At 37.4% G+C, this 16,777-nt stretch overlaps 1 protein-coding gene across 2 annotated transcripts in view; it reads right to left on the minus strand.

Moving 5' to 3' along the window:
• Positions 1-16,777, minus strand: part of LOC141917729 (homer protein homolog 1-like) — a 149,617-nt gene that overhangs the window by 69,177 nt on the left and 63,663 nt on the right. For both annotated transcript variants that reach the window (XM_074811142.1, XM_074811143.1), the window contains exons 3-5: positions 12,392-12,523; positions 7,535-7,627; positions 840-982 (exon numbers count right to left, since the gene is read on the minus strand). In XM_074811142.1, coding sequence (XP_074667243.1) covers positions 840-982; positions 7,535-7,627; positions 12,392-12,523 — 368 coding nt within the window. The remainder of the gene's footprint in view (positions 1-839; positions 983-7,534; positions 7,628-12,391; positions 12,524-16,777) is intronic.

Raw genomic sequence — 16,777 nt, forward strand, 5'->3', positions numbered from 1 at the left:
GTTCCTCAACCTTTGTTCAAGAGCTCTTAAACTGTATTTAATCTGATTCAGACCATGTTTAAAAAAATAAATCTAGTATTTCTAGCTTTGCTCTAAGTTTATTAAATATTTAAGTTACTCTCCATGGTCTCAGTACATAATGTGTTTTATTGAGTGTCCCATTTACAATCGTTTCTAATAGGCAAGATATACCCATCTTAACTCATTACTTGTATCATTAAATTAAAAGTACTAGGTTTCTTAAAGAACAGAGTACAGTATTGCTAGTGCAATAAATTATAGTTCAGTTTGAAGCAGAACTACACTTCTCTCATGTTTCAAAAAAAAGTTGAAAAATGTTTTCAACTGTCAGAGAATTGTTCAATTAAAGGCTGCTTTAAATTTTATAATACAAAAGTGTCGCAAGAGTCCCTTTTCTTCCAACAACTCATCAGTGAAAGGCTGACATCCAATCCTATACGTCCTTTAAAGAAAATGTGTGCAAATAAATTTAATTGGAATATTCTAAGAAGCAGTTAACTTTACTAAGATCTCAAACATTGAAATAATGCTTCCTGTTAAAGGGACACCTGCACTAACCAATGTTCAAGGGCTCATATTCAGCTGATTAAACTATAAAATAATGCCCCCCCAAATCTTATTCAAAGAGATTTCCTCATGGGCTTTTTTTGTGAAAACAAAGATTATACTGCAAATCTGAAAACCAATTTTTTTTTTTTTTAATGACATAATTTAATTCTTAACTTTGCTAGGTGGAAGCCACGACATGGGAGAAGGTCCCTTTAACAAGGAAGGAGATAAGTATCACTTAGTCAAGGATGTGGGAATGGAATCTGTACCTATGGGTAAATGTCAATGCGTTCTGGGTTGGTTCAGCCCTTGGTTCTGAGTTCTGCATCACTTCTGGCATCAGCCTCTCGTCATCTGTCCCATTAATACTTTCTGGCGTTAAAGGAGACTGAATATCCCCTCCAGCTGATTCCTTAAGTAAAACAAACAAATGACACATTAGAATTACCAAGTGACCTGCTCAGGAAGTCTATGTGTATATAAGCACTAACATTAATTCTTAAATGAGATATGAACTGTAGGCAGTATTAATGTGAGGCTCACAGATTTCCAGCATCCTTCATGGTCATATTTCATCATGTGAATTTAATTTAGAAGTGTATTACCATAGGATTCACATTATCTTGCACAAAACACAACTGACCTATGATTTATTTGCAAGTATCCAGCCTCCTGCTTATTACAGATCTCTCTCTCTTACCTGATATTATATTCAGCCCTCAGCCAGCTACACAACAGGCGACTATTGACACCCAGGATTATCTCCTACTTTATATTCTAACATGGCGAAACAAACAATTCTGATATTTGTTTCAAAATCTAGTTTTAATTTTGTGTATTAACCAAAGTGAACAGTGGAAGGGCCATTGGTGGTGCATTCACAGTTTCACCTATGAGCTATCTGTAAAGAAAACTTGTTCAGCACAGTCCTTGCAAAACTTTCGTAGACACGTTAGTCTGGCCTAGCTCTTGCTGGTCATGGTATTATCTGGGAAGGAGAATACTCCAGCTATACCCAGGCAGCTACTGCTACACAACCAGACACCTGAAAAACTTATTGGCTGTATTCCTAGCAGAAGGCACTGGTGCAGTTTTAATCAGTCTTCATCATGTCAACATGTACATTTATGTTTTGGCCAACAAACACTATTTTCCAATTTCTAGTCACTGAAAAGTACTTCCTTTTTAAAAAACAAAGTACACTGTGTAGCCCACATCTTAAGTTAGAACATTATAGGCTTTTCAGTCCCTGTATGTGGTTTAATTTTAATATTTTCTTTCCTATTATATACTTTTTCAAGTAATGATTTTTGCAGGACATAAGCAAGTCATATAGGCTAAATAGCTCATCTCAATTTTAAAATGTCTTAGTAGGCTTTTAGTAATCAAGTGGTAACATTTAACTCTAAGATAGAAGAGTTTCATGAATAGAGTTCAACGGATGTCATGGAGGGGTGTCTATACAGCAGAGGACTGGTTGAATTACAGTATTTCCAAAAGCTAAGCACCTCCTATGGTCACACAGCCTTTTACCATCTGCATGGGGAAGAGATAAAACTGCTATTTAATGTTATTAAACTGAAGCAAAAGCACAGTATCTGGAAGGCCAACAGCTCCTCTTCCCAGCTCTTTGACACTGTGTAGAAAGCTGAAGAACAGCAATCTCAGAAGAAATTGCAAAGTATCTGAAGATGGTCATGATCTTACAAGATGAGGGTCTAATTTTGAGCCTCCAATACTGAATCTGTTCCTATATCTATAAGAAATGTTACCCTTGACTTTGAGACTTGACCAGATGGAAAAACTCAGTTCTTTTAAAGAAAATAAGATCTGGCTGTCATCACCTTCCACAAAGTACTGGTGTCACTTAACCAAAAATATTGTCGTTCAATGTTTTCATTACACTTTAAATTATGTTAAGCATTTGCAGCACAACAATTGTCAAATTTTTGCTTTTATTCTACTGTATTTTTCACATAGTGAGAGACATATCTCACTCTACAACTTGAATTAGTGGGTAATATGGAGTTATATTAAAATTTTTTAATAATGACTTCAAGTTCTATTATATTTATCATTCATCAAGTTATACAATGCACATGCACAAGTGTCTTCATTCTGCATCTTCTTATTAAATTCCTACTGATTAAAAGCAGAAAATAATTAGCTTACACTGATTTATTACACAAATATAAACTATTTATTTTATGAATGCAAATTGTTATCTACTTTCAGGAAGAATCTTCTTATTTTATACTCAAAACTATTATCTTAAGTGCTAATACTTTAGAAGTCAAAAATAAATCTTGATTTTTACAGAACAATTTTACTGAACTGAAACTGAATTGAAATTAGGTCTTAAAGGAGAGCAGAGTTGGAAAGATAATCAGGCACATGAATTATTTTATATAAATTATGTGGTTTTGTCTATTATTATCCTCTGATTTGATAAACAGTTTCCATTGCCATTAAATAAAAGGCATTATGGACCCAAGAGTTTCTCTGTTATTTCCTCCTCTTCCCAAACTACACTAGATGTTCTAAAAAACATATACCATATCCCACAAAATCTGGCTTGCTTGTATCTTTAAGCTAAAATTCTTATGACACTATTATTAGATACATAAAGCTTTATTAAAATATTAAAATATTTTAAGTATGAATGATAAAAATTATTTCAGCAGAAAAAACCCAAATGTGCAAGTTCCATCTAGGCTTATTTTTCAGTACTTTCATAGATGTCTAATTTGAATGAAATTCAAGTAACAAAAATTAATGCAGACAAACATCACAGTCTATGTAATACCTAAAGGTTCACTCCCTGCAAATTCATGAGGAGCTGATCTGTATGTACAAGAGATGCATCAGATTCTAGTATGTATTTCTTCCACCAATACAGGTTAATCAGTGCTCTCACACACTCACAACTATCCCTGCCTGGTAAATAATTTATTATGAAGCTGGCTATGAATAAAGCACCAAATAAAACTGAAAAAAAACACACAGAACAAAACTAAGTTTACAAATAATATATTCACATTTTCTATTATTTAGAGAGAATAAAAGAATTCTAGAAACATTTTTGTGAGACATTCAGAAGTAATTAAATTTTTATTCCCTATCATTATAGCTTCACACATCCACTTCAAATTTTACAGAGCTGGTCAGCTGAAAAAGTTTTTTACCCTTCCCTCCTAGCTGGAAGAGCAGGTTAACTAAGATCCAACTGTATAGATCCTATATGGAAAAAAACCCCAGTGCTTAAATTGGAAGTAAATGTAAACCAATGACATATTTTAAGGCCTGATATTTCCCACTCATTACAGCTACAAATAGATATTTTATACATTTGAGAAAAAAGGATTAATGGCTCTCCTGTGGTATAAAACCATTATTATATCATATATAAGTTTTTGGAGGATATTGAACTTTAAGTCACTCGCCAGTCCTGGACTTACACATGGACTGAGGATTAATATATTTCAACATGACAAGTAAATGTGAGAGTCTGCTATTTAAGAGTTTTTCAGAGATCTCCCCTGTCTAAAGGAGCCCTGGCCCTACTAATAAGTATCCAGGACTGGTGATGCCAAGCAGTATAAAAATGACAGTTGCCTACAATATACAAACTAAGCATAATGGGGAGGAATTAATCAAAAGATGACTTAAATCTCAGAATCTTGTAAACAAAATACATGCACTCACAAAAGAGTCTCTAAAGTAAAACAGACTTCACAGCACAGATCAAGCCACCTTTTAATGGTGACTAAATATGGAATAAAAGAAAAGGAATAGATGATTCTAAAACCAGGAACAAACCAAACTAATTCCAGCTTCTTTTTTTATTAAATATTATACTGTTTTCTCATTAAGTATTCCATACACTTCCCTGGCATCGCTGTTCTTCATAGAGCTCTGTTCAGTACTGACTGGCAACGGCATAAGGCTGCCTGCTACTGATTCAGATACCATAAGGTCTGAAACATTTGTTCCAGAATAGAAATTCACACAATACCCCAGAAAGTCACTTTTTCCACAAGGTTCAGAAGTAAATTGTGTACTTCTACAAAGAAAAAGCCAACAGATGATAAAACCATGATGATTTTGCCAAAACCAACCCCTTCCTTACACTATAAAAATGTTGTGATATTAAAACTTTTCAGGCAATAGCTATTCCTAATAGTATAGGAGGGTCTCAGAATCATAAATTAAAGAGTTGGATTATTTTGATTTATTTGACTATTTTAATTTACTTACCACACAATTTCAGAAATTAACAGAGGTCTTAATCTGAAATGACTGGTGTCACAAGAAATATCTGAAGACAGATTCTTGCTTAGAGAAAAAAAAAAAACCTGAGGTTCAAACTCCAGTTGGTAAGACTGATGGGGTGAGGATGCAAACCCCACAACCTGCACTATTTGGTTCTGTACTTGAACCACAGGTTTCAGCTTATCGATTCATGCTGCTCAGTGAACTCCAGATCAGTGTTGCACTTTCAGTGCATAGGCAAGCCTGTAACTGAAAATAGACCATGGGTGGCTTGTCACTGTAAGATCCATGGGTTTATGACATGAGCAAAATAATGCATTTTTAAAGCAGTAACAAGAGAAATGTAACACATTTTATGTAAGTTTTACATGTATATTTTCCAGTTTTGATATGCAGTATCTTCCTACCTATTATTAATTTAGTGCAGAATGATATCTGCAAGTCCAAGACAGCAGAGGGATTGACACTTGTAGCTAACTGAGCTACTGTTATAGAGCTCACTACTCACACGCTACCTCCCAATGCCTTTCCTGTCAAAGCTTCCTAAAAAAGCCAGGTTCCTACAAAGTCTTGATTGGCCACTGAAAATATCTCTTCTTCCTCCTTTACTCCCCCTCTCTGCAAAGGATCACTATGCAAAAGGGAAAGAAGAGCTGTAAAATGATTGAGAAAGGCAACACTGGAATTACATGCCTTGCAGCCACTTTTTGGCAGATGATCAAAATGACAAAAAGTGCTCTTTCAAATGTCTCTAGGGTCCCACCTTCCCTCCCCACTACCAAGCACCCATCTTCCCCCCAGTCATAAATCTCTTCAAATAAGCCCCAGCACTACAGAAATGTTGCAGTCTGCTGTGAAGTCATTGCTTCTCATCCACTCCAAACTCCCTTCTTTCTGGGGAACTAATGAGAAGCATTAAGTATGTGAAGACTATTATGCTGATGTGTCAGCACTTGCATGAGCTGTATCTTTTGGAATAATACACTAACTTATCAACACAGCTAAAAGCCAAGAGATGAAAAGTAAGGCTTGAATATGAAATTATTCCTAAGTGTGCAGTAAATAAATTGCAGATCTCAACGTGCATTATAGAATCGCTCAAGTTAACATTTCTATAACTGCCTAGAGTATAAAATGTTAGGTTCCAAGTATAAAGGGAAATCTGTACTGGAAAATGAACAATATTAATAGCTCATATAGATTAAGGGAAAGCTTTAACCCTGGGCAACTGCTAGACAAAAGCATCTTGTCTCTGAATGAGTAGTTCAAATTTATGTACAAACCAAGTAAGTCACTCCATTCAACAGTGTCAGATTTAACTTCTGAGCACAGACTATTAATCATCATGTCAAAAGAGAAGCAGAGTAATTGTTTTGCCTATAATATCGAGTAACTAGAGGCCTAGCTGAAGCACTTCACTGTTTCTAAAGTCCAAGTGTATACTAGGTTATAATACTGAAATACCTACCTCCATTATCTATGTATTTATTAATGGAAATTATGAGAAGTTTAGAGACAGTCAAGAAAACTAATTTAAAAAAGACTGCCTTATTTTTCTCCTGTTACAGCAGAGCAAGCAGTTTCCCTTTAATAGCAAAGCCAACCTAGCACTTGGGCAAAATGCCTACTGGGAAAACAACATGAGGTTGGTTCATTGTGTATTCTTGTGGTTTCCACTGATTTGGAAGGACACCAGATGCAGCTTTCTGGTGGCAATAAACCTATTCGTATAGCATGTTGCAAACTGCCTGCCATCCTTGTTCCATCAAAGATCAGGAGCATATTGCAGTACAAAGCACTCAAGAGATGCATTGATTCAATGAATGAAGATGCGCTCCCCAGAAAAAAAACACTCAGCTGCATGAATCCTACTCAGCTCAGGAACCCCTGTTGTAGTTTTAAAGTTGCTTCATCCTCCAAGAGAAGGAATTAGTTGTCTTCGCTATTGCTTAAAATAAAGCAAATAGCTACACACAGAGACAGAAACACTGGAGGGGAGGGGCATAAAAGCCTCATGCAATTTCTTTTTTCAAAGCAAATTCAAAGTATCCATTTTCAAGTAAATGAATTTTAGGCATGACTAATGTAAATATGACTATATTAATTTATCTTCCTGTTAGGCCTATATTAACCCAGCTCATGTTTTGAGATGTCTTTTATAAAGTCTTCTTTTACAACATGGCTAACTGTAATAAAACCCCAGAACCCACATGTGAATCTGTCATCTTCCTTCAACACATTTCACAAGTGAATACTACAACAGGAGGAAATAAGTAAAAATAGTTTGCTGTTTTAACTTCAATTTTTGTTGTAATGATTCTTATATAAAGTCCTTTACAGTGCATTGCCTGAAGTTTCATAGATACAATAAGAAAAAACACAAAAAGTCTTTACTATGGATTTACTTACATAATTGCCCACCATCTTGACTCATAACATATTTTCTGGGGAAAGCTCAAAGAAAGGGATGGGAATAAACAAAAGGTCAATTTTATATTAAAGCAAGCCCCTTTGACACTTCTGCAATGTATATTAAATGCATTCTTAGACTTCTTGACACTTCTAGCTGACTGCTGAGAGGATTCAGGGAAACTGTGAAGTACCCTGTTCATTTTTACTACAACATGTGTATAAGATACGATAATACCACAGACTGTGAAGTACTAGGCTTGAATCAGGCAATAAGACTCACTTGAGAGGGTGTACTTGTTAGCTCCATCTTTTCTTGGGATTTTTCCTTTGCTAGTCGTGCAGCTTCTTTGAATTCCTGAAATTTTTCTGCAAACTGAAGGTACATATGTTTAAAAAAAAAAGGAAAAAGAGAGAGTAGGCATGAAGTAGTTATATTACATGCAGAACAGAATGCTGTACTTAATATTTTACAAAGTAAAATCCTGTCAGTATAATTTTTTAATTTTTCTCCTTATTAGATATTCATTTAAGAGAGTTACACAGTGACATACCTTTCAGACATAATATACTCTGTTTATATGACAGGAAAGTTATGATGCAACAAAGTTTAATTTGTTACTGTTAGTGTTAAAAAACCCACCTCATATATGACTAATAATAGTGATAAGCTGCCTTGCACAGCTGCTTTCAGATTCAGGTTTTAATGTCTTCCTGACAACAAATTATCTGGTTCTGAAGCCTACTGTGGTCACTATTAGCCTAGAGCCTTCAATGGGCTTCATTCTTTCATGTTTGAAACAATACTAATTTCTTCCCAAATTTTAACAGCATTTATAATTTCAGTAGCTAATTAAGAAAGCAGCAGCAGGAATATTGAGTCAAGTTCATTCCTTGATTGTTCATTGACATCAATCAAGTTAAAGAACAAATTCATTGAACTGAACACTCAACATATACTGAACACTAAATTCAAGAATTTCACATTGAACTGGCATATGAAGCTTGATTTCTCGGCTACACGTACCTCTTCCAGAAAATAGCTAAAGCAGCAATTCAGAAATACATGCACCCTTAAACTTGATAGATTAAATCAATTTATTAAGAATAGGGCCTAGATTCTCTGTCTAGAGAAAAATTTGGCTTCATAGATCTCAGCTTGACACTACATTAATTGCTATAGTAGCCAAGCATTTGTTTTTGCTTGCTACTTCTTTTATACAGAATATGATCAGCTTAAGATTGAAATGATTCTGCAAAAACATTAGAAACTTCACCAACAGCTTCTAAATCTCTTCAGCAGCAGCATACAAAGAAATTGTTTTGCACTGCATGTATTTAGAAGGGATGAAGGCTACCTTTGTGTGACACAGTCTCCTCAACTATTTTCAATCAGAACTTCACTTGCTATCCAAGATCTAAAAAACCTTATTGTCTTTAAACTACTTGTCCTGGTAGGCTATTAAATAACAAAGATGAGATCTCATGGTATGAAAGGAAGAGTTCTCTGGAGGATTAACAATTTAAGGAAAAGACGGAAAAATTGTGAGGGGAGACTACAAAATGATCTCACAAGTACCTGTGATGGTCCTTTTGGCATTTAGCATATTCTTTTAAGTTATTTGGAATGAATCAGGCCAACTAATTCAAAGGGATAAAACAGACAGCAATGCTGACAAGGAATCTTTCTTCCCATACAGCAGGGTACTATCAAAAGCACAGATTTATATTCAGGTTGAGAAATTAGCCTCAGTTTTCTCTGAATATCATGGGACATTCTGTACCTCCTACTACAGCAGCAAGAGGGACTGTGCTAGGAAATCCTGATCCTGTGAAAGGAATATTCTTCAACATAGTAATCATCTTTTAGGTATCACCGACTTCTGCCTGACTCCTGATGGAACAATCTTGAGGTGAATTTGTGGTCTGACATATTGAGAAAATGTCTAATGAAGATAAACAAATGTTTAATTAATTTTCTTCTATACTGTTTGCGTGTGAAGTTGATTAGAGTGACTTTATTTTTATACTGGATAGTCTCGCTCCACTAATTCTCACATTCACAATAATCATCCAGAAAGAGGTTACTGCTGTTTCACTCTACCTTAGCAATCAGTTTAGGAGGGCAAAGGCACATGAACCAAAAAGGAATAGTCCAAAAGTCAAACACTTGATATATGCTTTGGAAATCATCTGCTTGTTTAGAGTGACACAGCTAAGCAGACAATGATCTGAGAATAACCAGTTTATTAGAAGACATGACTTTTATTATCTCTGCTCTGATTGTTTGCTTCATTAACCTGTTGATATCAGTCACAGACTAGACTAAGTTTTTTTGTGGTTGCAGGCTGTCTTTGCTCCCTGGAACTTGAAATATTTCATTGGGGCCCAGAGACACTACTGCAAAACAAATTACATACAATAGGGCTGTTCACTTAGGGACTTCGATAAACCAGGTACAGAAAAGAAATTCCAGATTCAATTTTTAAGGCAACTTCTAGAAGCAACCTGTTTCTGAACAAATACATTAATACAGTTTATTTGTTAGCACTATCACTAATATCCAGTAGTACCTTGAGCCCTAAATTAGATTTCATGTCCATGCTAGGTATACCAAAGAGTGCTCTGGCAAATCTGATGTCCTGGTTTCGTCCAGGATAGAGTTAACTTTCCTTGGGCTGGGAGGGAGCACAGCTGAAGGGCCTGGCCTGGATTGGCCATTGGAGTATTCCATATCATGTGATGTCATGCTCGATATATAAAGGATGCAAGTTCTCTTTCATTTCTGCTTCCAGTTAGCTCAGTGGGATCTTTCATTCTGTTGGGATCGCCACTGGGGGGCGAGCTGTGTACCGGTCGCCAGGTGGTGAGCAACTGCATTGTGTATTACCTCTTTGGACTTCCTATTGTTACTGTTGTTTTGTTACCATCACTAAACTGTTTTTTTATTCAACCTACAAATTCTCCCCTTTTTTTTCCCCTCCCCTATTTTACCGGGGGGGGGGGGGGAAGGGGGGAAGGTAAGCGATGAGCTGCATGGTGATTGGCTACCGGCCGAGTTCAAACCACGATACCTGACTACAATGCCAGTGCACAGTCATTTTTCTGAAGCTATACAGCAGATCCAGGGTTGCTAATTCAGCTTTTCTGATTCCAAGACCAATATATCTACCAACTCCAGTGACTGAGTAGACTGTAATCTAAACAAAAGTTTCTTTTCCCTCCATCAAATATGTTTGCTAATTTTACAGTAACACAAAAAGTTTCACCTTTATGAATTTTAGTAGCAATGATCAACAATTTTAATTCACATGAAAATCACAATTTGATAATTAAGATCTAATACAAGGGAAACAGTTTGCTGAAAAGGTCCTGAAGATTCATCACCATAAGATTCTGAAAAGGTCTGTGACTTGGCATTTTTCTCAACAGATCTGTGTATTCTTCATAAATCACAGCAATCTGAGTAACTGCTAATCAAACATGTACTTAAGACAAAAATATCTACTGCAGCTTTTCAGATTATTTTTTCAACGGCAATATAAAGTTTTAAGCCAAGGGCATACCAAAAACTCTTAGACATCAGTTTGAGGGCAGCAAAAGAATGGGATTGAAACAACTGTAATTAAGAAAGAAATAAGTATCACTTGAGGAGAGCAAGGAAAGAGTGAAGGAAAGGACAGATGAAACAAAAATATTTTCATTGACAAGGACAACCCAGTGTTAAAAGGTAGGCAAACACAGGCTATGCATGACTACAGCATGATACTTTGCCTCCAAAGAAGCATTCCATGATTAAGGAAAACAAGCTAGTATATGAGAGGTAAACTAAATTAGGATTTATGTGAAATCATTTGAAATATTGACAAAAGTTATTACCATGTTGGTAAGCAAGTGCCTCTAGGACATACACACCAATTTAAATAAATGACAAAGTTTCTAAGTTCACTGAAGCAATGATGTGCACAAATGCACATGCATATATTCAATATTAATATTACTCAGAATTTCCTGGGTTTGTGTTGCTTCATAGAAATGAAAGCTATTGGATTATGAATGGAAGAAATCTTACAAGCATATCACACTGTCCAGATAAAGCAGATGTACTGGTTCTCTTTTTAATGGTTTTCTGAAAGGACCATTGCTTATCCTTGGATAGTGACAATTACTTTCTCCAAAGGGCCAGTATGATTTTTTTATTTAGTTAGGTTTTTTTAATAACAAGCCAACCGTTATATCCCTTACTCAAACATTTATTATACATTCCTTTTTATTGCATTTGGGTTTCCAGATATTTTGTATATTTCAAAGACGAAAAATCTCTGCTTAATGTAGAAACATGTTTTTAAACTGAAAATGGAATTCCTCATCTGGAGAAAAACACTGGCTTTTACAGGTTCCTGGACTCATCTACCAGAGTAGTATCAGTAACAGTAGGGATTGTAGAAAGGGTGCTCACAGGAACCATACCATCACTTTGAGAAAAAGGAGTTACTGCTTCCCTTGGATTAAGGTGGACTTCCCTCCTGCACAACGAGAACAGAAGAAAACCTCATAGAGCATTGAGTTTCTGTAGTAAAAATTTCAACTTTTGTATCCCAACAAGACAACGTAGTTTTCTTTTACATTGAATATTTTTCCCACTAGCTTTATTTTAAGCCTGCACATGTTGAAATATCTGTAATTTGATGCACTACACAGCAGAAAAGTGAATGTGGCTTAAAGACAAAAATGCATTTGAAGACTACCAACAATTTTTTTCTAGGAGATCTAAACACAGAAGAAACACTACATAGTCTACTCCTTTAAATTCTATCATGAAAAACTGTAATGGAAGAACAACTTTAAAGAAGAGAAACTTAATGAAACCTAACAAGTGAATACCTAGAAAGCATTAACAACATACACTGTGATAGCTTGAAACTCCTTCCTTTCCTCAATCAGTTAAAAGAAAATTCATAGGCAACAAAGTGTTATAACAATAGTCTTGTCTTTTTACATCATAAGGATGGATACAGAACATTTTTTGTAAACTATTTTTAAATAACAATAGTGAGCACTGAGTCACAATATAACCAGCAGGAATCAAATACTCTTAAACTGCTTGACTGGCTGAAGAGTTGTCACTGGTCATACTTACTTTTGAAAGGTGATGTTCAGATGAAAATCCCAAGCCATAGACTGTATTTGCCCTGCTGTCTGCCCATTGGCCAAACTTCTGGGATGTTTTAGTAAATGTCATGTTGGGGGTGATAGTGCTATTTATTATTGCCTAAAAAAAAAAAAGTAATAGTTGTAAAAAAGGAGTTCTGTGGGTTTGACTTTTTTAAAAAGACTACTCAATAATTGAAAATGCCAGTATTATAGACAAGTATCTGTGTACACTGGATGAGACAAACTTGCAACTAGGGAACAGTTTTCTTCAAATTCGATCACAGCTAAAACTATGAAAGCATATATTGGCATACATTCTTTAAAAGGAGCAAAAGGGGGGGGGGGGGGGCACCTGTTTGCAATTGCAAGCAGTCATTTAATAGTTAGCAAGTCTAAAAAAAAAGTCCTTTAAAGTATCCACATAGGCTAATGAGATCAGAGTAGAACTATCAAAGTCTTTTTTTGTCTCACAAGTATGTTTCTTTGTCCCCTAAAGCAATGACTTTCAAGATCCACTGTAAGCTCCACAGTTGCATTCACCCCGTTGCATATGCAATCCTCACTGGAAAACATGCAATAAAACAAGAAGCACAATTTAAGTTTCTGTATTGCAAGAGTCTGTTTTTCCTTTATACACACACAAACATGACTAACAGTGACAGGGTAGTACACCAACTACAGAAGAAGAGCTACTCTTAGAATAGATTTTTCTTCTCTAGTTCTTGTTATGTACAGGATGGAAGAAGCACATCTTCCAGCATACAACTTCTGCTAATGTAAACAAAAACTATAACTATCCAATTATATGCTGGTCCCACTAAAAGCCACTAAAGTTTTACCATGGATTTCAACAGTATTTTTATCACATTAAAGTTTGTCTCACATAATCTAAATCTGTGATGTGGAACTGTCCAGTTAAAGTATGTCAGGATAGTCTTATAATGACACCAATGGGTTCCATTTAACTAAAAAAAAATATGGTTATTACAGTTTATAACCAGCCAACATGAACAAGAAAGACTAGCCATAAAACCAGATATGTGTTTTGGAAGTGAAATGCAGGCATGCTTTCTCATCTGTCTGGTGCTACTAAGAGTTTCAGCCACATTTGTTAAATAATTCACAGCCCTTTTCATAAAACACTGGTTAGTAGGTGCTTTGTAACACCCATGTGAAAGAGAATGTCCTTAAAACTTCCCAAAAAATAGCATACACTATGAGCAGAACAGTTCAGGAAGAATCTTTCTTACATACCAGTTATTGTGCTCCAAAGGTTATTGTCAATATGGGTCCTACTGTCTCATGCTACAGAGTCAGGAATCTTTTGAACATCAGTGTGCAGTGTGAGATAAAGAAATCTTAATTTTATTCTTTGAGTAGCAGAAACTGGACTGATGCAGAGAATAACAATATTTTCTCAGGATGGTGACAGTGAGAAACTTCAACATCAGAGAGACCAAGTACTGCTCTCCCAAGCCCAAGATCTAGAAGTCAAATCCAGCCTATATTACTTGTGTGAGATGGCCTTCTGGATGGATATATTAAAGTGAGTAGTTATGGAGTTTACTTAGCATCCTTTGCTTCTGCTGAGATTTAGGTAGCACTGGAGCATAGCTACCATCAACATCAAATTTTCTCTGAATTCTACAGGGCAAGCCTGAAAAATTTACAGCTGAGGGGCCAGCTAAGCCCACAAACAGGTTCCATGTGCATATGCTGATTCTCAGATGAAGTGGGGGAGAGGGTGACTTGACACCAAGTTGGGTGGGAGTGTTGATCTGCTCGAGGGTAGGGAGGCTCTGCAGAGAGATCTGGACAGGCTGGAGCGATGGGATGAGGCCAGCTGTAGGAGTTTCAATAAGGCCCAATTCCAGGTGCTGCACTTGGGCCACAACAACCCCCAGCAGCGCTACAGGCTTGGGGAGGAGTGGCTGGAGAGCTGCCAGTCAGAGAGGGACCTGGGGGTGTTGATTGACAGATGGCTGAACAGGAGCCAGCAGTGTGCCCAGGTGGCCAAGAAGGCCAATGCCATCCTGGCCTGTATCAGCAATAGCATGGCCAGCAGGGACAGGGAAGTGATCTTGCCCCTGTACTCGGCACTGGTGAGGCTGCACCTCGATGACTGTGTTCAGTTTTGGGCCCCTCACTACAAAAAGGACATTGAATTACTCGAGCGTGTCCAGAGAAGGGCAACGAAGCTGGTGAAGGGTCTGGAGCACATGTCATAGGAGGAGCGGCTGAGGGAACTGGGGTTGTTTAGTCTGGAGAAGAGGAGGCTGAGGGGAGACCTCATCGCCCTCTACAGCTACCTGAAAGGAGGTTGCAGAGAGCTGGGGATGAGTCTCTTTAACCAGGTAACAAGCGATAGGACAAGAGGGAATGGCCTCAAATTGCGCCAGGGAAGGTTTAGACTGGATATTAGGAAGCATTTCTTTCCAGAACGGGTTGTTAGGTGTTGGAATGGGCTGCCCAGGGAGGTGGTGGAGTCCCCATCCCTGGAGGTGTTTAAGAGTTGAGTTGACTTAGCGCTGAGGGATATGGTGTAGTTGGGAACTGTCAGTGTTAGGTTAATGGTTGGACTAGATGATCTTCAAGGTCTTTTCCAACCTAGACGATTCTGTGTCTGTTCTGTGTCTGAGTATCGCAAGAAAGTTCAGAAGAATACATTGTATTGCAACATGTAGAAAGGCAGGCAAAGATACTGCAAGCACAGATGAATTTAACAAAACTGGCATCTTCTGCAGTGGCTTTGGCAGCTCCACTATGCTCACATTAAATTGGAAAAGCAAATCTGGATGTAGCTGACAATATCAAACAGGCAGTTTGCTCTGATAATCTTTGTGTCAAAATGCAAGTTTTGGCTACCATTGTGAACAACTCCTGGAAAAATTTGGAATGACTGAAAGCTTACATTTGAATCAGCAAGCTTCATTGAATCAACAGGTCTCATCAGGTCAAGGACAATATTTGTTGTGTGACTAGAGACTGGAGAACCATCTTCAGCATTAATTGTCCACAAAACTTCTCCTCATATTTTCATATAGGAGAAGCTGGTCAGTGAAGTTACTGGTAATTCAGTCATCCTCCTTTCTTTAGACATATGGTTGTGGGCCCAAATAAAGCCAGCAAGCTTGCACTTGCACCAAGGCCTCCAACTGACTTCATGGGAAACAGCTGTCTATGCCATGAAGGACAAAAGAGATAACGTGAGACAGCAGAGGTGAACTTCTTAGAAAGATGTTCTGAAGTTCTGTTTTTCTTGTATGCTTCTTGTCTTCTCATGTACTGTTAGTGCTTGGAAGTCCTCCTTTTGAAATAACCTGGTGGAAGCCCAGAAGAGAGCTGTGCAAGTTCACATAATGCTCAATCTCTCTTGGTGTGGAAGCCATCAACAGTAACATGTTTGAAATTAATTATCCAGGGGACAGCGTAGAAAAGAATCTTCCTCCCAACTCAAGCTCTAGCTATGTTGTCTCCTTGCTTAAGCCCTAGTTCCATCCACTGCTTGATTACTTTGAACTTGTATCACAGATTTGAGGGTGCAGGTAATTTTGTCACAGATGTAACTTCCTCAGTGCAGAAGACTCTGAGGACACGGACTTATGACCTCCAAGCAATGGGCAAGTTTAAAGCCTGCAGGACTGGCATTTGCTGCAATGATAGTGGCATGTCTGGTTGCAAATTAACCTAGCATAAAACCTTGGAGAAACCAACCAGTTTTCAGCTGAGACTGCTCACTGCTTCAGCTGACCATGTGGGCTGGCTGCACAAGAGAGAACCCAGAACAGGCTGTCTGGACCAATTGTTCTAGCTGTATGCTGGACATTTTGTCCAGAAGGATACTGTGAGAGACAGTGTCAAAAGCTTTGCTAAAATAAAAAAAACCCAAACACCACATATCTACTGGCTTCCCTTGGTCAACTAGATGGGTGACCTTGTCATAAAAGGAAATTAAGTTTGTTAAATAGGACTTTCTCCTCATGAAGCCATGCTGGCTATGACCAGTGGCTGCACTGTCTCTCAAGTGTTTTTCAATAACTCCCAGAATAACCTTCTCCATAATTTTACCAGGCACTGAGGTGAGACTGACAGGCCTGTAATCACCAGGGTCTTTCTTCTTACCCTTCTTGAAAACTGAGACAACATTTGCCAGCTTCCAGTCAACTGGGACCTCCCCAGACTCCCAAGATCATTAAAAAATAATGGAGAGAGCTCCTGCGATAACATCAGCCAGCTCTTTCAAGTACCCTGGGATGAATCTCATCGGGCCCTATAGACTTATGCGCATCCAGCTGAAGCAGAAAGTCTCAAACAACTTCAGGATTGGCTGGAAGTTTATCATTCCCTCAGTCACGGTGTTCCAACACAGGGC

The sequence above is a fragment of the Strix aluco genome, chromosome W (assembly GCF_031877795.1).
Source record: "Strix aluco isolate bStrAlu1 chromosome W, bStrAlu1.hap1, whole genome shotgun sequence".
NCBI classification, from domain to species: Eukaryota; Metazoa; Chordata; class Aves; order Strigiformes; family Strigidae; genus Strix; species Strix aluco.